The sequence below is a fragment of the Pelodiscus sinensis genome, chromosome 23 (assembly GCF_052426305.1).
Source record: "Pelodiscus sinensis isolate ZL-2025 chromosome 23, ASM5242630v1, whole genome shotgun sequence".
In the NCBI taxonomy this organism is placed as follows: domain Eukaryota; kingdom Metazoa; phylum Chordata; order Testudines; family Trionychidae; genus Pelodiscus; species Pelodiscus sinensis.
The window spans coordinates 12454659-12479418 of NC_143074.1; the positions used below are offsets into that span (position 1 = coordinate 12454659).

Here is a 24760-nt window from a genome sequence, read left to right on the forward strand (position 1 = left end):
TTGCGTACACTCTGATTGGCTGTGGCGGCCCGGCCCGGTATCCGGGTAAGATGGCCGCAGTCGGAGAGTGTTCGCTCCCCGCTCCTTGGCGGCCGGTCTCTTTCACCCATGTCGAGTATCTTGCAGGTAAAACGCGTGATTATCTCTGTAGTCTTCTCTGTGGTCTCGGTTCCACGAGAGCGGGCAGTTCTGAGCTCAGGATGAATAGGGCCCCAGCGCCGGGATGGCATCTGCCAAATAGTGAGCCATTGAACAACAGCTCAGTGCCGAAGGGATGCGCATGCGCACTGATGTTGTGGAACGCTGCCAGATAGTGAGCCTTCTGTGCTCCGTATTGCGCACGCGCTTATCCTATGTTCAGGGCTTCTAGCCTTAGGGGCTGCTGAGTGCACGGAGGTGATGGGGTCTCAAGAGACTTGTCTTAACCCCACTGCAGCAGACTCCTGGAGATCATACCCCTCAAGGCAGTGGCATGCTATCACCATGTCACACGTTGCTGCCTTGTGTTGCCAGCTCTCATGGTAGTGTCTTCTTATTTTTTGTTACGTTTGTATTGCCATGTGCTAACTCCAGGGGTGCACCTCCCCTCTCACAACTGGATGTTCCTGCATTGCTTCACAGTGCCACTGTGTCATGGTGTTACCGAGTCACAACATCACTGTGTCACCCTTGTTGTTTGCTGTCTTATATTCTGGGTTGCCATGGTGTGTTGTGTGTTAGCAGCGCAGTGATGCTGGGAGGCAGGTTGTTCTCACGCTACGTTGCCATGTCACAGTGTGGTGCCCATGTTACTTTGTACTGATGTTGTAATGATTAATTTTTGTGGCATAGGGATGAAATGCTGTTATGACTGAGAGAACTGTTGTGGTGCTAGACTGATGTTGTCCAGTTCCTGAAATAGTTTTTCAGGATTATTTTTAGTGTTTCTGGAGTTGGCAGGGCTGTGAAAGCATGCCACGTTTTGAAGGTGTTGAGCTTTGGTTAGATAATGATAGCATTCTCTGGTGGGAGATGTTTAGACTACAACCTCTGTGCATCCTGCATCAAAACTTTTACAGGGCTTGATTTGGGGACTTGAATAGCACTTAGAAGGGCAACTGTCAAAGTCCTTTCAACAGCTGTTAATCTTGCTGGACAGATCCTGTCCCAGCTGTAGCTTCAGCATGATCCCATATTGTCTTTCAACACTGTATGCTCACAGTCCAGCCTATTTTGTGTTACAATAATATCAGTTCTCCCCAGCTAGCAAGGGAGAGAGTTTGGGTCAATACTTTAGTCAGTTTTCTAAATAGCACTTCTGGTGTGTTTGGGGTTAGCCTGCTGAAATTCCAATGTTAGTAATTTATATTTTTCTCTAAATACTTCCTGAAGATGCAGTGGTCTGAAGCAGTGTGGCAAAGGTCCTTAAAAATCTGTCTTCTCAGGAGACCTTTCATGTGGCTGGAGACCTGCTGCTGTCCCATCTTTCAATTAACATGCTTCCTAATTTGTATTCCGGTTCAGAGGGAACTTTTTAACCAGACAGCCTTTCTCTCCCCCTTACCTAGTTGCTTCATGTCTTTGTTGAATGTTCCTTTGGTGTAATTCAAGGGTGATCATTTACTGCATTCCACTAAATTTGGGGAAATAATAAACACACACTGTAACAGAAGAAAACTGCATAGAGGTCTGGAGAAAGAGGAGCAGTGGTGGCTGTAAACACCAGTCAAAGAATTATAACTAATAAATGTAAAATCCTGCATGCAGGAAGGAGAAATAAACAGCACAGAAACATAATGGTGGGACATAACTCACCGGCTTTTCCCATTGTATTGTTGCAGATTTTTTTTTCAGCTTGTCTTAATAATATCCCAAATAATTTTCACATATAGTCCTGAAGCCTTCAAATTCTATCCTGTTAAGGGATTTCCTGTCTGCAGGGTGAATTCTATTAGCAAAATACGGAGTTCCTGATATGTGAGTGTATGTTTCTCCTGGACAACTGGGATTTTTAAGCATCTGGTACTTATAGTTTCTTCAAGAAAAAATGAAGGGACATGTCTGAAGAGTCTCTGTTTTGAGAAATTGACCTTGATACAGAAGATTGTGGCATAGGAACTCCTGTACTTAAAGACATGGAAAATTTGCATAAAATTCCATTTTAAAATTCATAGACTTAGAGAAGTTAAGCATGTTTAGAGTGTTTAGTTGGCATTGGGCACTAACAAAATTAGTGTGTGTAATTAATTGAAGCATATAACAAAAGGATTGTGCATGTGTGCAAATGCACACTTACAAATATTTGTTTAGCACTTAATTGTCGCTACTTAACTGACTGCTTTGTAAGAGTGTTTATTCTTCCACTGTTCTTTATTGTGACATTTGCTGGAATGGTAGCTTTCCAGAGTCAATGCTGCTTTCAAATCTTAATGACACCTGTTGGGAGAGATTAGTCCTGTCATAGTTTTAATGGCATCCTCTAAGCTTGGTCTTCCAGAAGAAATGTGTCTTGTTGAGATGTAAACCTTGTCATGCCATAGCATCAAATCATACTCAAAGATAACTTGAATCTGTTCTTAACATGCTGCAGATTATACTGGAAAATAAGACAAGTGGCAACACTGCACATTTTTGCATCAGTGTAGAAAGTACTGATGGAGTGGAAAGTCTGTGGGTGGCTTCTTTCTTTCTAAGTTTGTGTGACAAACCGTGCTGCCGCAAATAGACATTTATATAGGAAACAGTGGTGATGGTGGCAAAACAAGACTCTGTGATAGGATGTGGTAACAGTGCCATTAATTCATATTTTCACATTACATTCAGGTAATGCTAAAGTGGTAAACCTCAGATTTTTTCCTGTCAGTGCCAAAGGGATGCTGGGTAAAAATTGCACTTTAAAATAAACATGACCAGATGCTAATGTGGGAAACTTAATGTGCTTTTCACCATGACTGCTGCTTCAGCCATTTGCATTTGGATAACTTAAAATAATTTAGTCAGTTTATCCGTGTGGTTCTTGAGTCCAAAATATTTGAGTTAAAACAAAACTTAATATAAAGTTTGATTCCATAGAAAACAAAATAATTCTTATTAACTTTATTGTTTCTTTAAAACTATTAGAGATTTGGGGCATGGGGAAAGTTTAAAAATAGTTGCCTCGTCTTATTTTTAAAACAGGTTCATTGGAGAACTTCATTTTTTAGCCCCTTATTAATTTTTCTCTGGGAATAAACTTTTCTAAGAATAAATAGTATATTATCTATTTGTGCCACTCCTTAAAAACTTGAAACCATTATGATGTAAACATAGCTGGCCTTGTTTTCTCAGATTCTCCTTCTGCCCCCAGTGCATTATTCATTGAAGATTTATAGCCTTTCTACTGTTGGATCAGAGCTGCACTGGCTACAGCCATCTACTAAACTACTGAGTGCGTTATTGCTAGCAGATTTCTAGTATGGTTTAATTGACCAATGTGGACAAGCAGGGTGTTTCTTTCCTGAAAACCAGGCCAGAAACAATCACTCTCAATCAATACTCTCTTACTTATGTCCCTATCTACCTACATAGTCTACTCTGTAGATTGGTTTTAAAATGTATCTCTGCTAGAGCCCTGCTGTTACTAATAATGTTTAATGCAGTGGTGGGCAGGCAACCTGGAGCCCATTGCAAGCAAGACATTTTGTTTTTCTATTGCTATTACAAAAGTGAAACGTGAACTGAGATGCGTGCTGATTGCACACAACATTGACAGTGAGAGCTGTGGGCTCCCTCTGCATCCAGTCAGAGTGCTGCTATGATTCGATTGGTACACAACACAAATTCTAGGTATGCAAGCACAGTTAGCAAAACTATCATCTCCAGGGAGATCATCTTGGTTATGACAATCTTACAATCCACTATGATGGTTGGCCGCTCATGCAGTTCATTCACTAGCCTGGGTCACCCATCACTGGTTTAATCTAATTTATAGATAGCAATGCTGTATGTTAAGTGCTGAACAAGTTTTTCAAACAGGATTAAGATTACCCGTGTAGGTATTTCCTGTTCCACATCTATAAGCATTTTGCAGTTGAGACTCTGGTTCATGGATTTTGGCCTTAGGTTCTTCTGCAGTTCACCAACCATTGATGACTAGTTGACTTGTCATACTGATTCTACTGTGATTGGTGGAATTTTTGTTATGCTTTCTTTAGTTCTACTTTATCTAAAATCAACTGCTTGTAAAGATAATCTTCTACCTTCTGTGGGAGAAATATAGTCCCTTTTGAGAAAATAAAAATTGTCCATTTTACAGTATTTTGATCTAATTATATTTTAAAAAAATATGCGTTACAAATTAGCAGTGAATGCTTTGATAAACAATAATTCCTGAACTAGAGACTGTGTCTAACGGATAATACCTGAACTGAGACCATTTGAAAGCATTCCCAAGGCTTAAGTACAGTTTTCAATATCCTATAGCCTAAAATTCTCTAGGCATCTTACATTAACAGTCACTTAAGGTGGGTTTTCTCTTTCATTTATGTAGTTCATGATCAAAGTTTAGACATAAAGAGCCTGATTATCTGTTTTCTGGCACCTTGTGCTGTCGCTTACACCAGTGCAAAGTGGGAGTAAAACATCACAATTCTGATCTGGTAGCATGTAAAACCCACTTTGCATTGGTGTTAATGACTTACTCAAGGTGCCCGGCAACAGAGAATTGAGCCAAAGATCTATTAAGGTACCCCTGATTAAATTCAAAACAAAAACAAACAAAATTAGGGCTCTTCCTCAATTAACTTCAAGTTCCCTTTGGTTTTGCAGAATGAAACTCTTCAGCCCATTCTCTTGGTGTTGATGCTTTTGGTGCTTCCCAATTGTAAGTGACACAGAGCTTGCCATGGGAAGGGAGTATGCACAGTGAGTCTGAGATGACTATACAACCATCTGGCAATACACCCAGCAATGTGAACTTTGTAGCCATGAGAATACTTTTGTTCAGGGATTGAAGTTAAAGTTCATCATGTCAAATGCTGCTCAGCTCAGTTTGAAATGAGGCAATTAGTATGACGGAACATTCTGTATTCTGCAGTGAAGGAAACAAAATTGATTTAGGAAGGGATCAGGTATTTAATCATGTAGAGTGATCCTGTTTTCTTGGCAGGTAGTCAGGAGGGATCAGATGTTCAGTCGCGGGATTTGATCCTTCTGTGATCATGTGGTGAGGTAGGAAGGATCCTGCTGTCTTTTGGAGACTAGCATAGAATAACTTTGACCTTCTCTTGAGTCAGCTGATTCCAGGGTAGCATTTTTAGTTTCTTCCTTTAAAAGTATCTCCACTATAACGAAGCTTTGTTTTTGTTTGGTTTTTTTTTTTTGGGACGTCTTTTCCCCGGTGAGTTTCATATTGAATCTGCTATGATTAGCATCTTCAAATGATGCTGTTGGATTATGTATCTTTGTATAATATCTATTACACATAATTTTAAAAAATTAAAATCGGAAAAAATGTTGGCAATTTTTATGTGCTTTTTTTATATGCTTACCTTTTCCAAAAGAGTTTGTGGGGACCATGTGTGCTTTTAAGTGAACAAATAGATATGTTAGGTATGGGTGATATGGACTGAGTCCTATAGTGTATACGATGTATTGCTATTTATTACCTCTAACATTTGTCTCAGGGATTGATCTTGAGACAGTTTATTCTGTGAGATTCTGCAGCTTCCAAACTCTAGTTCTAGGGGTCTGTCAAGGTGGGAAACTATTCAGTCTCTCAATACCTGTTGTAAGTTGACAGACAGAAATTGTAGTTGAATTATGCTAGGATCATTTCATTTCCATTCTTCTTGCTCTTCAGCACCTTCAGTCCCTGCTAGTACTTGGGATGAAATGCTGAGTCCAAGGAATGGAGCCTGGGTCTGCCATATAATGCTAGGCCATTGATCTAGGGAACTCACACCTTTGCTGTGAGCTCTGAAGTGCCAGCAAACAGCAGTTTCTATGGCAAGCTAGCACACATTAAACACAGGCTGATTTGTTTCTCTTGTTTGCTTCCTCAGGTGATTTCTCTGGTCAGCTCTTAGCCTACTTGAGTCTCTGTCCAATTTTCATCATAGTCGGCTTTGTTACACTCATCATATTCAAGAGAGAGCTTCATACGGTGAGTCTTCCTCTTTCCACTCTAGGTACTTCGCATGACCAATCTCTCCTGGCCTCACTCCTTTCCCATGTCCCCTGCCTTTACAGATCTAGCATAACAAATGTGACCTCTGTGCCTAGAGGAAAGCACAATTTATTGCAACACTTTTGAATTACTGTCAATCAAGCCTTAGTTCACTGTCCTGTTTTGCCCTGTAGTGTCCCTTACCTGAATTCCTGGATGTGACATACACGTCAGTGAGTGTTGCCAATTTTCAGCTTCTCTTTGTGAGAAACTAAAGTGGGACTTGAATATTATTATTTCTTTCTTGTGCTATGATCCCATGAGATCTTGGGCCAAGCAGGATGAATGGGAGATACAGGAATGGGAAGAAAACCCCATCTGCTGCAGGAGATAGGGTTATTTGCAATTCTGTGGGTTGCACGTTCCCTCTGTGACAGTGTTGAACAAGTGTCTTCGGCATGACTTCAGAAGGGGTTGTGATGATGGTGGTGCTGTCTTTTGAATGAGATGTAAACATGGATCCTAATTATTTGTGGTCATTGAAAATATTTGTAAAATCAGGGAATGTTAACAATTATATGCTGGCCAAACTTCAGTCTGAATAATTGTTCAACCTCATTAAACTGTCTCTGTGGTTTCAGTTGGATACAGTATTCTTCACCTGTTCTTGGTTGTTTGTCATGTTGCCATGTGCTGTTAGGTATCTGTCATTCTCAGCTCCAGAGACTGGGTGCGTTTTGATGGAGGATTAAGTAATTCTTCAAAAGCGACGAGGAGTCCTGTGGCACCTTATAGACAAACTGAAGTGTAGGAGCATAAGCTTTCGTGGGCAAAGACCCACTTCGTCAGATGCATGTAGTGGAAATTTCCAGAGGCAGGAAATTTCCACTACATGCATCTGACGAAGTGGGTCTTTGCCCACGAAAGCTTATGCTCCTACACTTCAGTTAGTCTATAAGGTGCCACAGGACTCCTCGTCGCTTTTGTAGATTCAGACTAACACGGCTACCCCTCTGATACTTGAGTAATTCTTGTAGCTCTTATTTTTCTTCCACAGGGGTTCTGAAGCTTTATTATCCAATGTTTAAGTGACTTTTTTTTTTCAGATCCTTTTTCTAGATAAGTTATGCCATATCAGTGTCTTGGTACTAAATAGCGGTAGAAATGTAGCCGTGTTAGTCTGGTGCAGCTGAAACAAAAAACAGGACTGTGTAACACTTTAAAGACTAACGAGATGGTTTAATAGGAGATGAGCTTTCGGATCTGAGGAAGTGGGTCTGGCCCACGAAAGCTCATCACCTATTAAACCATCTTGTTAGTCTTTAAAGTGCTACACAGTCCTGTTTTTTGTTTTGGTACTAAAAGTTTGCATTAATCTGTGAAGATCACTGATGCCAATTTCAATAAGTCAGTCTTGCCTGTCATTTTTGTTGGTAAGGGTTAGATTTTCAGGAATGTGAGTGCACACGCAATGCCAGTAGGACTTAAGTATTCATCATCTCTGGAAGGCTGAGTGAAAGGGTGCTTCCTCAGTTTCCCAGAAGAAGCAAGCCCATTTCAGGCCCTGCAAGGCCCATTTCACCTCTGAATGTAAAGCAGCAGGAGCACCCTGCTTCTTTCCTGACCAGAAGCTAGTCTTGACGTGATATAGTGTGCCACAAGGTCTTTGCTATGTGTCCTGCCAAGTAGCTAAGATGCGATGGTTGAATATATTCCATACAAGGGATTACAAGCCATTCATAAGATTTCGTCTTTTCTAAAAAGGTGAAACCAAGTCAGTAGAACCATTATGATATTGGGTTTCTGATATTGCTGTGTTTATATAAAGTGTCATGTCATTGGAACTGAATGGCCTAGGGGATTGGTAATGAAATCTCGAGGTTACTAGTCTGATTGCAGTCCAAGGAAGTAGCTTCTCAAAGCTTCTTGGAAGCCTGTGTGACCTGAATTAGTGATTCCAGTCCAGTTCCTAGTGGGTAGTTTTCTTTATCATAAGGAAAAATCAAATTGGGCACAAATTGGTCTCCCCTTTCTAGCAATTAGAAGAAATATTGAAGATAGAATAGGTCATTAAAAATGAAAGAAGGTTTCAGTCCTAAAGGTGATCCTTGTTGAAGTTTGTGGCACTTTGGCGGCGGGGGGATGGGAGGGGAGCATGCGTTGTCACTGCCAGTGATGTATCTGTGTTCGTAGAAGATAACTTTAGGACTGTGAATCCAGCTTCTTTGAGCCCTAAATTCACTTATCTTTATACTAGAATATTTACCCTGCCGTTCCTCGGATCCTTACCTTAAATACCACTTTTTTTTTCTTCAATTAAATCATAGTTCTGGGATGGGAATGGGCATGAGGGGTTCAGTAGGCAGGCTCCCCCAGGGAGAGAGGACAACCCCAACCCTCTCATTGCAGCAACTTGGGGCTAGGTGAGAAGTACCTGTCCATGGGTGCTGCAGCGGACACAGTGAGGGGTGGGGTGCATGTCCCCTGGCTGGGGACGGACAGACAGACACACTGACGAACAGACAAACTCTCTGAAATATATAGTGTATATAGCTGTCTCTCTCCACTCCTGCCCCCAGCTAGCCCAATGGGGTTATAGCTGTCCCAGTCTCCATCTTGGCTCCTTGCTGCTTCCCTGTGTTCATCCTGCAGTATAACTCTCTCCTACCAGACTCTTCTATTTCCATTTTATGAGGAAACAATTGAATGCCAGGTGTGACAGGGTGCAGTCACAGAAGACCCCCTTGACCGTCTTGCTCTCTGGCACTCGCTGCCTTGCCCTCTGGGGCTTCTCACCACCCTCTCCTTCTGGGCCAGGTCTCTCCTAGTCAAGGCACAGAGCTGAGATCACTGCTCCCTGGAAGCCAACCCCCAAATGGGATCAGAAACACCAAATAAATCCATCTTTCGCTGTGAGAGGTTCACCTATCGAAAGCACATTCAGGCAAGCCCCCTTTAACAATGAAAGGAGGATGTACACGCTGATTGCCCCCCTCCCCAACCATTATTTACACTGGGCTTGATTGTAAATAAAAGTAATTAAGTACAAACAGTAGGATTTAAGTGGTTGCAAGTGAAAATGGCCAGAGCAATGTAAATTACAAATTTAGAATAAAAGAAAATGTGTAACTAACATACGAAACTGTTCATATTTCAGGCATACCTTCAAGCCAGGGAAGCTTGGTTGGGGTTCTTTTTTTCCTCCCCCTTGGGGTCCCCAGCTATTTTCTTTTAAGACAGCTCCTCACGAGCACCAGATCCTTGGAGCCTCCTGACACCCCCCACCCCTGTGCTGCTGCCTCTTAGAGGCAGCAGCACAGAGAGTGAGGGGGGGGCAGGTGGGAACTGGTACACGTGGGAAGCCAGCTTTGAAGCCAGCATATATTGGCTCACATGAGCTGCTTGCCCCCTGTGTTGCTCCTGCCTCTCTCTCAGCACAGCTCCTGTTCACAAGGAGCTTTGACGCCCTGTGGAGCAGCCTCTGTTTGCTGAAGGCCTTGGCTCACTGCGGACAGAGGCTGCCCCATGGGATGCTGGTGCAGTTACTGTCCCCAGGGTGCTCAGACCCTTGTGGACAGGTGCTGATGCTGCCCTGCACTACTGCCTCTGTATCAGAGGCAGCAGCGCAGGGTAGCATGCAGGAACCAGTCTGCATGGGGAGCCAGTTTTTAAAGAGGCAGCAGCATGGGATTGCAGGGGGCTGGGAGTGCACTGGCTGCCAGCCCTGCCCCTGAGGACTATTGAATAGTCATGTAACCACTAAAATTTGATGCGGTTACATGATTATTCAGTTGCTATCTAACATCACAATTCTCCATGAAATCTTTGCATGTACAACAGACTGTAATTATTATGATAGGAAGTCCATGATAGGAAGTCCAGGAATAAACCCAGGTGTACTAGGGCCTAGTGGAGACCTAATACACAAAATAATATCTTCTTGCAGCTCTGCTTCATTCCCTGTCTTCCCTCTTCCCCCCCCTCCCATGCAGTGAATAAAGCAGGGATTCTCTAAAACAAATAGTATGTGATGATGACATGTATAGACAAGGAACTGAGTTAATCTTGAGTGTGTATTTGTAAGGTAGTAGTGTGGCTTTTTAAGTCACAGATGAAGTGTGGTTTGGTTTTGTTTTAAGTTGACAGTGTCCCTTTAATGACATTTTGTCACAGTTTAATGAGCTGTATCACTGTAGAGATGACACTGTGGAAAGCTGAGGGATGGATGCTGACACAATTGTCTCTTTTCACAGATCTCTTTCTTGGGGGGGCTGGCATTCAATGAAGGAGTGAACTGGCTAATAAAGAACATTATTCGTGAACCACGGCCCTGTGAAGGTAAGTATGGCTTGGGGGAAAAAGCGGGTACATGGTACATGAGTTGTCTTTGAACTTTAGTGATAATTGGGTTGAACAGTAGTTTTGTCTCCGGTCTCGAGTGTTGTGTTTGCATGTTCATAGGGGGGTTGAGAAAAAGGTGCACACAGTGCCACTGATCAGATAAATGTACTGTAAATTCACACACGCAGCCCAACTTTGTGGCCTGGCCAGATTTTTTTTTTTAAGTGCTCAGGCTGCTACTGTGTATTGAGAGCACTGTTTCTTCTTCTCTTTCCAGAAGCCCATTCAACGGTGGCTACAAAATACGGGATGCCTTCCAGTCACTCTCAGTTCATGTGGTTTTTCTCTGTTTACTCGTTCCTGTTTCTTTATTTAAGGTGAAGCTTCTTCATCAGGTTTTGGCTGTTTTACACTTTGGCCTCTGGGGCATTTGGAACAGGTGGCTGCCTTCTGGTAGCGTGCTTTTCCTTTTTTTTTTTTTTTTTCTTCCCCCCCCCAGTTGATTCCTGTAGGTAGAGCTGAATTCTGGGACCTGTGCGGTCTGTTTTATGGCAGGGTGGGATGTCCTCTGGAGTGAGTTTATCTCAGATTGGCTATAGGACTATGTGCTCTTCTGCTGTCTGAGAATGTTGATTGGGGAGTTGAAGGCAGGGGGGAGGGGAAGGTGTCCCCTTTCTAGTATGAGTCCATCAGAATATGAGTGTGCAAATGCAGTCTCTTGAATCGTGCTGAACTGTGAGACTGCCCAAATCCATGCTGGAGAGCAGTTGGGGAAGTGAGAAGGAGGGGGAGAGGAGAGCTATCCTCTCATGAGCCTATTCTCTCTTGTATTAGCGAGTTTGTCCCTGTAATCTGCAGTTATTCTTGCTACCTTCTCGCATGTCCCATTCACGGTTTGTCTCTACTGCCTGGTACCAGGCTTGCATTCTCTAGTGTGTAAGCCCCCTTTGAGCTCTTCATTGCTCACCTATGACTATCTCCTGCAGCTTTATAAAGTGGAAGAGCAGACCAGAGACCAGATAACACCCTGTGCCATAGGGAAGCACGAATGGGCAGCTCTAGGGAGATCCGAGGCATGATAGTTGCATATGCACTCTGTGTGCCTCACACAGAGACACAATGTTACCATGGGTACATTGGCTTTCTTTATAGTGATCTCCATTAACATGTGGACACTGACTTGCATCCTTTTGGCAGCAGTTGGATACATCTGCACTGGAGTGATAACGGGCTATTGATGCCCTCACTGATGTCTGTGGCTTCCTTAGGTCACTGTAATTTGGAGGGGTGGGAAATAGCAACAGTTCTGTTCCCTGTCACATCTCGTTTTTTATTATTATTATGATTATTATTATTATTGCTCTAATGGTCTTTTCCTCCCTGTCTTTCTTTTTTTCCAGAATGCACCAAACAAACAATGCCAGGTTTCTAGATTTATTGTGGCGACATGTGCTGTCCATCTGCCTCCTCATAGTGGCCTTTCTAGTTTCATATAGTAGGTATGGAGCAGCCATTTGTCTTATTCTTTTGAACTAATCTTTGGCCTTGTGGGTTTTTGACGACACTTTATCCTCCATTTGTGGTTCAGTTCCTGGTAACTATTACACAAATTTCAGGAACTGAGGGAATTTCTGGGTTGCCATGGTCTCTTCGTAATGGGAGCTCTTTCTTCTTCTCCGGATTGTTTTTTTGTGTGGTCTAGTTATGTCCCTCAATAGCCCCTTCAAAATTGCAGTCCAATGGGTTGTTTTAAGCGTATGTGATTGCACTGGGCCCAGTGGCTGCAAACCTAACTGTGTGGAGCATCATTGTGAAGAGAATCATTCACAGATGGGAAGAGATTTGCATGGAACCCTGCATCTCTGTCTTCACACACAGATCTACAAAGCTGAAGACCAGTGCTTCCCTTCCCATTCTCTCTGTCCTCCATGTCCAGGGTACGAACAGAGTCATTTTGTCTACCTCATCACTTTTCTGCACTAATCTATAAAAGCATTGAGCTATATCATGGACCAGTACATTATGTAGCATGTGAAGCTTTTATTGTTGCCTGAAATGACTTCTTGTAGAGTCCGTCTAAATGTAGTCAAAACTTTATTTGCTTCAATCATCTTGCATTATGAATAGACATTGTCTCTGTGAGTAGTGTCTATGTGCCAGGATGATCTAATGGATCATTACTTCTGTGACCTACCAGCTAAAAACTGTACATTGTCTGCAGCAATGTAGCCTTCGTGCTGCTAAATTTGAGGTCAACAAAAATCATGGCAAAAGATGTTCCCTTAACACCGTATATACTGAAAGCCTTTAAACCCAGACATTGAGGGGTTATTGGAGGAGCAAGCTGACCAACTGCTGGCCCTGAAATAGTCTCTCGTGAGATCAACAGCAACAGGGTCCCAGACAGTCTGAACTGCTGCTGTCAGAAACACACAGACATCCTCTTAGGCATTGGACTGCTCAGATTTAGGAGTATCCCTAAAAAGAAATTTCGGTATATACAAAAGTCTAAGTTGTTTCCTGATTATCCATTAGTGTTTTAGGAGATGTAATAGATCTTGATTTTTAATAAAGCTTTTGACACAGTCCCCTATGACACTCTAAGCAACTAAGGAAATACAGTCTAGGGGTGTGTCTAGACTACCTAGTTTTGTCGACAAAAGTGGACTTTTGTCGACAAAACAATACCAGCGTCTACACTACCGCGGAGTTCTGTCGACATAACGTCGACAGAACTCCGCGGTTTTGTCGACGCTGGTATACCTCATTTTACGAGGCATAACACTTTCTGTCGACAGAACTCTGTCGACAGAAGGTGTTATTGCCTGTAACACTGCGTCCAGACTACGGAGTTCTGTCGACAAAGCGGCTTGCTTTGTCGACAGAACTCCATGTGTCTGGACGCAAATTGTCGACGGAAGTTTTGTCGACAGTATCTGTCGACAAAACTTCCGTCGACAAAACGCGGTAGTCTAGACGTACCCTAGGTAAAAACTATTAGGTATGCACAACTAGTTGGAAAACCATATTCAGAGGAGTTATCAATGGCTTGCTGTCAAACTGGGAGAACGTATCTAATGGATTTCCCTCCCTTCCCCCCCTCCCCCCCCCAGCATACAGTCCAGGGTCTTGGTGCTAGTCAATATTGTTATTGACTTGGATGGTGAGTGGAAAGTTTGGTTATAAAATTAGCAGATGACACCAAGCTGGAGGGGGTTGTAGGCATTCTAGTGAACAGGATTAAAACTCAAAATGACCTTGACAAATTGGAGAATTGATCTGAAATCCACAATAAAGACAAGTGCAAAGTATACTCTTCGGAAGGAAAAAAATCCAATGCAGAGATACAAAATTGGGATTAACTGTCTAGGCAGTAGCACTGCAGAAAAGCATCTGTGGATCACAAATGAAAATGGGCAAACTAGAAAAAATCCAGAGGAATGTGCAAAAATGAGAAAAGGTTTAGAATAACATTTCCTCAGAAATCAGGTTAAGGCATATTTAGTCTTGGAAAAAAGACTGAGGCACCAGAGAATGTTTGATATTTTCAAATATGGTAATAGCTGCTACATAGGGGACAGTGATCAGTTCTTCATGTGTGCTGAAGATAGGACAAGAAGTAATCAGTTTAATCTGTAGCAGGGGAGATTTTAGATTCGATATTAGGAAAAATTTTCTATTTATAGGGATAGTTAAGCCAAGAAATAGGTTACAATAGGAGGTTTTGGAATTGCTATCATTAGAGGTTTCTAAGAGCAGCTTAAATAAATACCTTACAGAGATAGTCTACATGTATGCATGTGCCTCTGCATGTAATCTCTCAAGGTCCCTTCCAGGCCCACATTTTTATGAGTCAGTGTTTTTTTTAATAGGTGTCACTTGGCTTTTTCACACCTGGAAGATAACCTTGCTCTGAGTTGTACTGAGCCCTGTAAAACACTGTAAACAACTGTGTGATGCCCTCATTTTGTTTTAAATCCTGTCTCTGGTAACTTTTCCTTTTTTGTTTCCACTGAAGGGTCTATCTGCTCTACCACACCTGGAGCCAGGTCTTATATGGAGGTGTTGCAGGAAGCGTCATGGCGGTTGCCTGGTTTGCCTTCACACAGGAGATATTAACTCCTTTGTTCCCAAGGATAGCTGCATGGTAAACCCTTTTATGTTGTTCTGTGTATTAATTCCCCAAGGCTTCACTATCCTGCAGAACCAGATGTTTGTCCAGCATTGTGTGCCTCAAGTTTACTCTGCACCACAAAAGGGGTCACAACAGTATTTACCTCTTGAAATGTGCTAAACCTGCTGGAGCAGTATGACATCCTTGCAAGAAAGTAATGTCCTAATCCAGAGATAGTGTGAATGTCCTAATCCTAATCTTACCATATATGCTGTAAGAAAAGCAATCATGAGATAATTCAGTCTGTAAAACCAAATGATAGTCATGAGGTTCTATAGGAATGCATATCCCTATGTAAAGGGTTTCATACTGTTCATAGGTTCTCAACAGTCTAAAGGTTTGAGCAGGGGACTGGGAATAGGGATTCCTGGATTCTGTTCTCTGCTCTTCTTACTGACTCCCTGTGTGACCACGAGCAAGTCATTTAACTTGTGCCACCATTTCACCTTTTCCAAAATCAGAATAATTCTTCTCTACTTACTTGGGGAAGGAGGAATTGAGGCTTAATTGTTTTAGCACCTTTCTTCCAAGTTTCTCAAAGTTAAGAAGAGAGCTAAGTGTTTTGAGATAGGAAGGTCTGAAAGTAGCAGTTCTTAGGTGCTGTCTGGTTCCCCCAGACTCACTGTAATGGAAATGGTTGTTCAAATGGGTCAAATCTCCTCCTACCCACACCAAACAAAAAACTGAAAATCAAGTGAAATGGCAACATGTTTAAAGTTAACTGAGCTAGAAACCTTCCTAATAAGGGAGGAAAAATGGCACTTTTCATGGTAAATAGAATTACAGGACTGGAGTGAACCTCGAGAGGTCATCTAGTCCAGTCTCTGCACTCATGGCAGTACTAAGTATTATCTAGACTAGTGGTGGGCATGCGCCCTACAGACCCCACTTGCTCCCTCCCTCCTGCCGCCACCACCTCTTGCACACTGGGGCACCGGAGTTCCACACTTCCTATACTTTCCCCCTCCCTCCTAGTGCTTTCAGAGGAACATGGATTGCCTGATTCACACTCTGCCCTTGCTTCCCTCCCCCCCCCCTTTCCCAGAGCTTGAAATGCTGGGAATCAGCTGTTCATGGTCTACCAGCTCTAGGAGAGAGGGGAAGGAGTGGGGTTCATTCCAAAAGTGCTGGGAGGGAGAGGAGCAGATAAGTGTGGGGCTTCATTGCTCCAGTGCATGGAGAGGTATGTGTGGGAGAGGAGGTGGATGGGTGGGACTGCAGGTGGAACCCCAGTGGACCATGGACTGCCGTAGCCCACTGAGGTGAAGGAGGGGCACTCATGTGGTTGCTCATCGCTGACAGGTGTTTGTGTGTATTTAGAAAGTAGCAATTCAGACAAACCTGTCCAGATTTGCCTTGCAGGTAGCAGTGGTGAATTTCACCCTGTTTCCTGCAGGGCTTATTAGAATTAGAAAAGAACCTCTTCTAATTCTCTCTCCCTCTCTGTCCCCCAAACCTTATTACTTTTAGGCCAGCTTCAGAGTTCTTTTTAATCAGAGATACCAGTCTCATTCCCAACATCTTGTGGTTTGAATACACAGTCACCAGAGCAGAGGCAAGGTAAGCAGGCTGAAAGATGGTTTTGCACACAGGGAACTGTATCTAAATAGTTACATGCTCCAATAGGGTAATAGTTTATTTACCCATATCAGTTGTTGTATTCATATATAAGTGGGTAGGGAGTTAATGTGAAAAGAGACCAAATTGTGGGTTGAATATATTAAAGTGTCTATTTAAAATATAACAGAGGTATTGTTTTATTTAAAATATAATCACTATGAATGAGAAAAAGGGACAAACAAGTACAAATGACTCCAAATACAAAGGCATAGGGGACTGCTGCGACAGGAGAGAAATCAAATGTAGCAACCTGTGTTGTACAGGTTCCCTCTGAATGCAGTAAAGTACAGAGCTGTTCTTACAAATTATGGAGCACTACACAACTGAGGGCCACCCCCACAGCTGCTTCCAGGGTCTAGTGCTTCCCTCTACCCCCACCTTGTGTGGCTCCAGCCAGGGACCTGGATTCTTGGTGCTTCTCTTCACTCCCCACGTGGGTCCTGGGAGGGGCTGGGGCTTAACTCCTGCCTCAGACACCATCACTCTTTTCCCCCACAGCTTCCTAGAACTTGAGGGCTTCTTTAGGGTCAGACTGGAGCTGAAGAGGCTGTGGGCTCCTCTCTGCCTCTGTCTGGCAGGAGAGAGCCCTCATTTGCTGGCTGCAAGCAAGTATGGGGAGGGGGACAGGGAAAGACTCGGCGGCAGCTGCAGGCAAACAAGCACAGATGCCTGAAAATGTAGTGCCTTAGTTGCGTATTTTGAGTATGCTGAGGGGTGGCCCTGGGAAAGTGTATCATATTAAGCAGAACCATCTGGAGTGGGAAGTCTCTGTTTTGTGATTTGAGGTGAATCTGGTATTCCATAAAAAGGGAGTCATGGTTGTGGGCTAGAGTATGTAAGCGTGTCTCTTGGTACTCCTCTTGCTACTGCACTTCAGTTGTGACCTATGGACCCTCTGGTTATTCCAGAGCCTGTAAAAAGCAGGATGTGGTGGTCGTGTCTATCCAGCATATTCCTCCCCACTCTATCCATTGAATGTGCTATGATGCCTGGTGACAGGGCTCTACCTCACTCTGCCATCTCAATTTTCTCATTGCAGAAACAGACAGCGCAAGCTAGGTACAAAGCTCCAGTGATTCAAGAAATGGGAACAGAATGCAGGACTTATTGGAAAAGGACAAAAGTAGAGACCTGTACAGACCTGGGAGCAGCAAGGAGTCTTTTCACAGATGGACCAAAGGAACAGGCAGGGACCATACCCAAAGCCTGGAGGCCTTTGCTCTGGCTTTTGCAGCTAGCTGGATGCTCTCTGATGCATGTGGAATGGTGCAGGAACAGAACCTCATTTAAAACACAAATGCACATTGCCAGTTGGAATGTACCATCATGTCTGAGTTGTGGGAGGGGGAAGAAAATACCAGATGTCTTGTGTGAGGGAGGGAGAACCAAAAAAAGAGCATTTTTTTTCCTGTGACTTTTTTTTTTTTTTTTTTTTTTTGCAGCATGAAATATACACACTATTTATTTATTTTTTTAAATTGAACTATTATTTTTGGGGTGGGTGATGCATTGTTTGTGTGTTTGGATGAAGATGACAACCTAATTTTGGGTTTTTAATGCGGGAGGTAGGAAGGAGAGATGGCGGATGGCTTAGGCAGGAGGGGAAGAGATATTTCTTTGCTTCCTGCAACAGTTGGGAGATCATAATCAATTCTCACTGTGCTTGGTGAGGACATAAAGAAACTACTCAAGATTTGCTTTTAAACACTACTGGCATTCCTGTGCACAAGCCTGCATAGATCTCATAGGGAGGTGTGTGGAGGGGTGTTAAAATGCAGAGGAAGCCCTAAATATACTTTTTTAAAATTTTTTTACTGCTGCTCCTGTTTTGTAATTAGCCAGGCTGCCTTCCACAGGCCCTCTTCTTTTTAGGTATCAATAACTTGAAATACACGTTACAAAAATCCCTTCACTTCCTCTTACTTTTGTACGTTTGACCTGAGAGGTCCTGTGACCTCTGCAGCTTCTGTTGCTGAACTTAAGCCAGACTTTGTTATTGATTTAGGGACATCACTATCAAGTTTAAATAACTGCTAGATAAGACACAACTTCATGCTTTTTAATGACTTTGAGGTAATCATTAAAAAAGCTCTTACTGATATTTTAAGTTTGTATGATCAGTCTCTGCCCTAAACCCTCTTTCTGATAATGAATCTTCCCTTTAAGCCACCAGTAAACTTTTCACAAAAATAAAAAGTTGAGTGCAGTAGCCTGGCTTGAGCACAGCATGAATTACTTTGAGAGATCCCAGTTAGATTCCAATACAGGTTACTGCTGAAATGAGGCTGTAAGTTAGTCCTGGCAAATATTTTTGTGGGTCATGCTGATGGCAAAAGTCTGTGCCAGCCAGCCACCTAAAATGCATAACTACTAAAGGATCTTGCCCTCACTCTGTAAGGACTTTGATTTCTCCTTCCTTTTTCATTCTGTGCTGGTGTGTGGGTGGTTCTTTAAGTGATGAACTTTTTTAGTCTGGAGTTCTGGACAGTAAGTTCTGCTAGATGCTTGGGTACATTCCCCTGTGATGGTATTCTGACAGCCTCTTTGACCCTGTCAGTACTTAGATCCTCTGCACTACACTGGTAAATGTTTTGAGACTATGCAAACAGTAAGTAGGGTTGCTAGGTGTCCGGTTTGAACTGGACAGTCAGGTATTTGAGGGTTCTGTTTGGGAAACAAATTGAGAAAATACCGGACATATAAAGTGTCCGGTATTTTCTAATTTTAGGTAAGTTTTATCTCCTCCTGTGCCAAATTCTGAGATCAGGATAGAATTAAGTTTGGACAGCAACCAATTCATAAGAGACACACAGGAGGATCATGGCAAGAGGAGCAGATGAAAAATTTAAAATGCTCCCCCCAGCCAGCTCTGCTTCTTGCCGGTCTCCCTTTCCCTCATTCCCTCCTCCATCCCATGCTGCATAAGCGTGTCTACCAGCCAGGCAGTAGGCAACTATGGGAGGAGGGGGCAGGAGGGAGAGAATCCCTGGGGCCGGACTCACTCGTGCTTCACCAGGACTGTGCATGGGACGGGCAGCACCCCGGGATCTGCATGCGGCCAGGTGAGTCCCGCTCCCCACCGGCCAGTTCTCTCCCCCTACCCCTCCCCCCATCCAGCACTACTTCCCCGGACCCTCTCTTGGCCAGCCTTGCTTCCCACCAGCCAGCTGGTCCCGCTCTCCCCAGCCAGCTCTGCTTCCTGCTGGGGTCTCTCCTCCCCTTCTTTTCCCCCCTACTCCCCTGCTTCCCCTTCCAGATGTCCAGTATTTTTTTAAAGCCACCTGGTAATCCTAACAGTAAGTCAGCAATCATCCTGAACATACTTCATGGCTGTGCAAGGACTCTTCCCTTGCATTTTGTAGGCTGCAAGCAAGGATGTTCAAATAAAGTTCAGCAGCTGTGTAGAGAGACTCATGGTACCGTTGGCTTGAGGTTTATAACTTGCAGGGCAAGTACAGCTACCAAGCTGGGTGAGAGAGGAGGACATTAGCATCTGTCTGATACTGTCACCTCTACAAAGGCCTAGATGGATAAATATATTCACTGTGTCTTACTGCATGCTTTACTAGCTTCCATTAAAAAGCTACTGAGGCTCCATAGAAAACTCATTGGTATGTTCTGACAGAAGATGTGATTTTGCTCATATCTGATCAACTCTGTTTTTCTAATACTTTAATTTAAAAACAGCATTTTAAATTTTTCATCTGCTTTTCTTGCCATGATCCTCCTGTGTGTGTCTTATGAATTGGTTGCTGTGGAAACTTAATTCTATCCTGATCTCAGAATTTGGCACAGGAGGAGATAGTCCTTTTATTTTAATGTTCTGAGTAAGTTTTAAAAGGTTTTCATTCTTTCTTGTTCTAAACAGAGTATTTTTCTTGGTAACAGCAGTTCTTAAATTTTTAAACTAAGGATTAGGGAATTTGCACTTGATTACCATAAACTTCTCTAATTTAGCACTCACCGGAGTGATCTAATATGAACTCTCCACTGAGATTTGTTTCACTTGCTCAAACAATAGTGCTTTTATTCCTCATAAAAGCACTTTGGCTGGTCTCACCTCCCTCCATTTTTGAGCTGTGGGCTGTTACTTCATTGGGCATTCGTTCAGGCCCATAACCATTTCATTAAAATAGGCCAAAGGGGTAGGTGAGAGAGGGGAGGCGGAAAAGACACCTTAGAAGATACAGTAAATGTGGTGAGGCTATGGCAGTGTTTGTATACAGCAAGGGTGGGCAATGATTTTTGCAGAGGGGCCACTTAATGAATTTTGGTAAGTGGCTATGATCCCTAGAAGGGGTGTGGCCTGGGGCAGAAGGGGTGGGGTTGGGGACTAGGCTCCTGCCAGAGGTGTTTGGGGCAGGAGGCTTTGAATTAAAAACATGGCAAAGGGCTCCTGGCCCCACCACTAGCGCATTGCCTGGCAGCTGCCCAGAATTGCCATGGCTATTTAAAGGGCTCGCAGCTCCAGCCACTGCTGGGGTAGCACTACAACCGGGAGCCATGATGCATTTAAATAGGATCCTGCTGCCTGAACCACTGCCTGGAAATTCGGTGGCACAGGCAGCAGGATATATATAGAAAGCAACCTAATGCAGTATGTAGGCTGGATCAAAGTGTTAAGTGGGCCAGATCCAGCCCCCAGGCTGCATCTTGCCCAGCCCTGGTATCAGTTACACGGTGCATTAAAACCTACAACTTCACAGCACCATCAAGCCAGTGCTCTGCAACCTGTGGTTGGGGAGACAGCTCTTGCAATAGCTACCCTGTGGTTTTCCAGCACAGTTGCTGCCAGCTGCTCTCTCCGGCCACTTCTGTGCTATGGCTGCTTCAGCAGCAGATCTGTGGCACCATAACTAAGCCGCTATAATGCTAGCATAGCTGCAGGCTACAACTGGGAAAGGGTTTTTTTCTAGAGATGTGGATTAATTGCAGTTAAGTCCCACAATTAAATGCATATTTCAAATTAATCACTAAGTTTTAATGGCACTGTTAAACAATAGAAAACTTAATTGATATGAAAATGTAAAAAAAATTACTAAATTTCAATTTAAATTACAACATGGAATACTAAGTGTATAGTGCTCACTTTATTGCAAATATTTCCACAGTAAAAAGATGAACAAAAGATTTTTCAATTCACTTCCTACAAGAACTATAGTGCAATCTCTTCATTGTGAAAGTACAACTTACAATGTAGATTGTTACATAACTGCACTCAAACAAAAGTGTCAAATTTTAGATCCTACAGGTTCTCAGTCCTACTTCTTATTCAGCTAATTGCGAAGACAAACAAATCTCTTTACTTTTATGGGAGATAGTGCTTCTTATTTCTTGTTTACAGTGTCACCTGCAAGTGAAAATAGGCATTTGCATGGCACTGTTGCAGCTGATGTTGCAAGATATGTATGTGCCAGATGCTCTAAAAACTCATATGCCTCTTCACGCTTTGCCCAGTTGTTTGAGGACATGCTGATGACAGGTTCTGCTTGGGATATCCGCACTGCTAGGGATCCTTATTTCTTTTGTTTTTACAATGCAAATATTTGTAACAAAAGTGAGTACTGTACATACTTTGTTGTAATTGAAACCAATATTTGATGTAGAAAACATCCAAAAATATTTAAATAAGTGGTATACCAATATTTAAGTGTGATTAATTGCATGATTAACTTTCTAAATTGCTTGGCATTCCTAGCTTTTTCTATTGCTGTGGGACTGCCACCTCACTGATTGACACATTCTTCCATTGATCTGGCTGCATCTACAGCCAGGGGGTTAAGTAATCATAGCTACAGTGCTCAGCTGTTGATGTAAATTTTAAGTGTAGACTGCGCTTTGCTCTGCTTCTTTCTTTTCCTATCCCTGTCCCAGAAAGCAGCACCTTGTTTAGCATAGCTATAAATACCTGCAGAGGCCCCTGTTGTATATTCTTGGCCAAATCCAGCAGCCTGGGAGGGGAGAGGAGAACTTAAGCAAGAAGTTGACAACTAGTCTTTGAAAGATAGGTAGCCGCCTGTTCCTGTTGGATTGAAAAGGAACAAAGAAGGCAGATAAGTATCAGAGGGGTAGCCATGTTAGTCTGAATCTGCATAAACAACGAGAAGCTGTGGCACCTTAGACTAACATTTGTTGGAGCATAAGCTTTCGTGGGCAAAGACCCACTTCATCAGATGCATGTAATGGACATTCCAGAGGCAGGTATAAGTTATACAAGCACGTGAACAGAAAGGAGTACCAATCAAGAGAAAGGCCAGAGATAAGTAGGTCAATTCAGTTAATTTCTACTCATCTCTGGCCTTTCTCTTGATTGGTACTCCTTTCTGTTCATGTGCTTGTATATTTATACCTGCCTGTGGAATTTCCACTACATGCATCTGATGTAGTGGGTCTTTGCCCATGAAAGCTTATGCTCTAATAAATCTGTTAGTTTATAAGGTGCCACAGGACATCTTGTTCTTCAAAGAATGTAGATGACTGGCCCTTACAGAACTACTTCCTTAATTTCCAAGTATTTGATCTCTTGCTCTGCTCCCTTATGGGGGTCTGGTATGGAGCTACTTAAAACAATAGATACATTCTTATGTAATCTGTTGTTCTGTGACCCATGGTGAATCATGTAAAGACAACTGTCAAACTTTAACCTATAGTAGTTGCTGCATAGAATCAACCCTGTTGGTAACATTTATACTTTTATTTATGTTGGAAGAACACCACAAATCCTTACAGGATGCTGATTACATTTTTTAATATATAAAAATCCCCACTCAATACATTTAACTGGCTGAGCACGTACAGTCATTGACTACGCCATCAACCACATGTCCAATCCAACAGTTTAGCTGTACATTACAAATCTACATATTTCCCTAATTAGTCAGTTAACCAGTAGTTTCTTCAGAGCTTTTACATAGCTTTTAAGACCATGGATACTTCTTGCACAAGTGGCCAGCTAATAAAGGGTAAAAAACAAGCTCACTACTCAAAAAATAACGGGTCACTGAAAAACAAAGCAAGAAGTGATGAGGCCGAGGGATGGCACCACAGCTTGGGGGGGGGGGGGACACTTTTCAAAGAGAGAGCCCTGTAAACAGTTATAATAAAGCAGCCTCCCTATTAATTCTGATTTCTGCCCCCTACATCTTAATGCCCCAGTGTCCAGCCAGTTCTGAAGCAGTAGCTACTATAGTATTATACTGGCAAAATGGCCACGCTCAGCCAGCCAAATAGCCACAAGTGGTTAGCAGGTTGGACACCACAGTCCTAAAGAGAGAATGCACAGCTGGATAAGAATCTTTTGTATGTTTCCCTATGGATGACACACAAAAACCTCAGCTCCACAGCTAGAGAAATGCCACTGAAGCCAATGGGATCTCCAGTTTTGTATCTGGCTTAAGATTAAAATCAGACCCATCCCCTATATTTTCCATTAATAGCAGAGTGCACATCCACCTCATCCTTTTCAATAGGCACTTGTAATCATTCAAAGGCTTTTGTTTTATCGAAGGGAGGGGGGAATTCTTAGTTTCTGAAATTAGCCTTGTAATAAGACATGCCACTATGTAGCCAATACCATGCTTGAAAGCACTTGGGTCTTTGGCCCCATATCACATCTGCAGCAGGGTAACATTGGTTATCAGCAGGCACTATGTTGACTCATTACAGACAGGAAGGGAAAAGAGGTTTACTTTGGCTCTGGCTGAAAGAAACACTTCTAGAATAAAAGCTTCCATAAAATTAGTGTTTTAAATCCCAGCAAGATTTTGCCCATTCCAATTCATCCTGGAAGGGTGCAGTCTCTTAAATGGTTATGTAAGTATTCCTTACATAAAATAAATATTAATACAGATTAAGATTTTTGGATGGCCTCTTGTAGCTTTCAGTCTTGTTCACTATGGAAGAATGAGAGCTAAAGCAGGTGTTTGTACTCAAGAGCTTTGTGTTATGTGCATCCATTGCTTTCTAACCATTTCATTTAACTTAACATTTAATGAAGCTTGTGAATGAAGATTGTACAATCATTAGCTGTGCAGGTGAGTTTGAGTAAAACTTCCCCTCAAGATTTAATTGGGGATGTGAGAGAGCAGGTTTGCATCAATTAAAGTGAGATGGGGTGATTAAGTGTGCATAACAGGTTTTCAGTAGTAGCCAGATGAATAGATGCAGCGCAAATTGGTCACACCCCTCCACCAAGGCACCTTGACTGAATGCTTTTGAGGCCCAACTCTAAAAGAGTAGCAATGACCCTACTGCTATGGTGGCTTTGAAATATGGCAGACGACAAACTCCTACTATCCCTTGTACAGTGGTTCAGCACCCCTCCGTTTGGGCTTGCTGGACTACAGTTATCCCATTACAGGAACAGCATTGGTGGGGGCAAACACTGCACTCTGCTATGGTTTCACATGCTGCCCTAGGAAAGGACATTCAAGTCCAGAGACTGTTTTATAATTTTCTTATTGTCACACTTTTTTAAATTGCACATTTATAAATATAATTCC

At 42.7% G+C, this 24760-nt stretch overlaps 1 protein-coding gene across 3 annotated transcripts; it reads left to right on the forward strand.

Annotated features, from left to right (window-relative positions):
- On the forward strand, positions 1–24407 carry DOLPP1 (dolichyldiphosphatase 1). 3 transcript variants are annotated; one of them, XM_006128329.5, is made up of 9 exons: positions 21–126; positions 4786–4840; positions 6021–6121; positions 10378–10462; positions 10743–10842; positions 11866–11964; positions 14484–14612; positions 16110–16199; positions 17299–24407. In XM_006128329.5, exons 1-9 carry the CDS (start codon positions 109–111, stop codon positions 17333–17335), a joined length of 714 nt encoding a protein of 237 aa, XP_006128391.2. In that variant the 5' UTR covers positions 21–108; the 3' UTR covers positions 17336–24407. The 3 variants fall into 3 exon arrangements, with proteins under 3 accessions (XP_006128390.2, XP_006128391.2, XP_075761331.1); XM_006128328.5 differs by lacking the exon at positions 4786–4840 and having other exon boundaries at positions 1–126; XM_075905216.2 differs by lacking the exons at positions 21–126; positions 4786–4840 and adding an exon at positions 217–521.
- The last annotated feature ends 353 nt before the right edge of the window (positions 24408–24760 follow it).

Excerpts from the sequence above, each read along its gene's own strand:
- DOLPP1 (XM_006128328.5), top strand. The coding sequence starts at position 51 with ATGGCCGCAGTCGGAGAGTGTTCGCTCCCCGCTCCTTGGCGGCCGGTC. Across the intron at positions 127-6,020 it reads CCATGTCGAGTATCTTGCAG|GTGATTTCTCTGGTCAGCTC; the intron begins GTAAAACGCGTG and ends TTGCTTCCTCAG. Across the intron at positions 11,965-14,483 it reads TTTCTAGTTTCATATAGTAG|GGTCTATCTGCTCTACCACA; the intron begins GTATGGAGCAGC and ends TTTCCACTGAAG.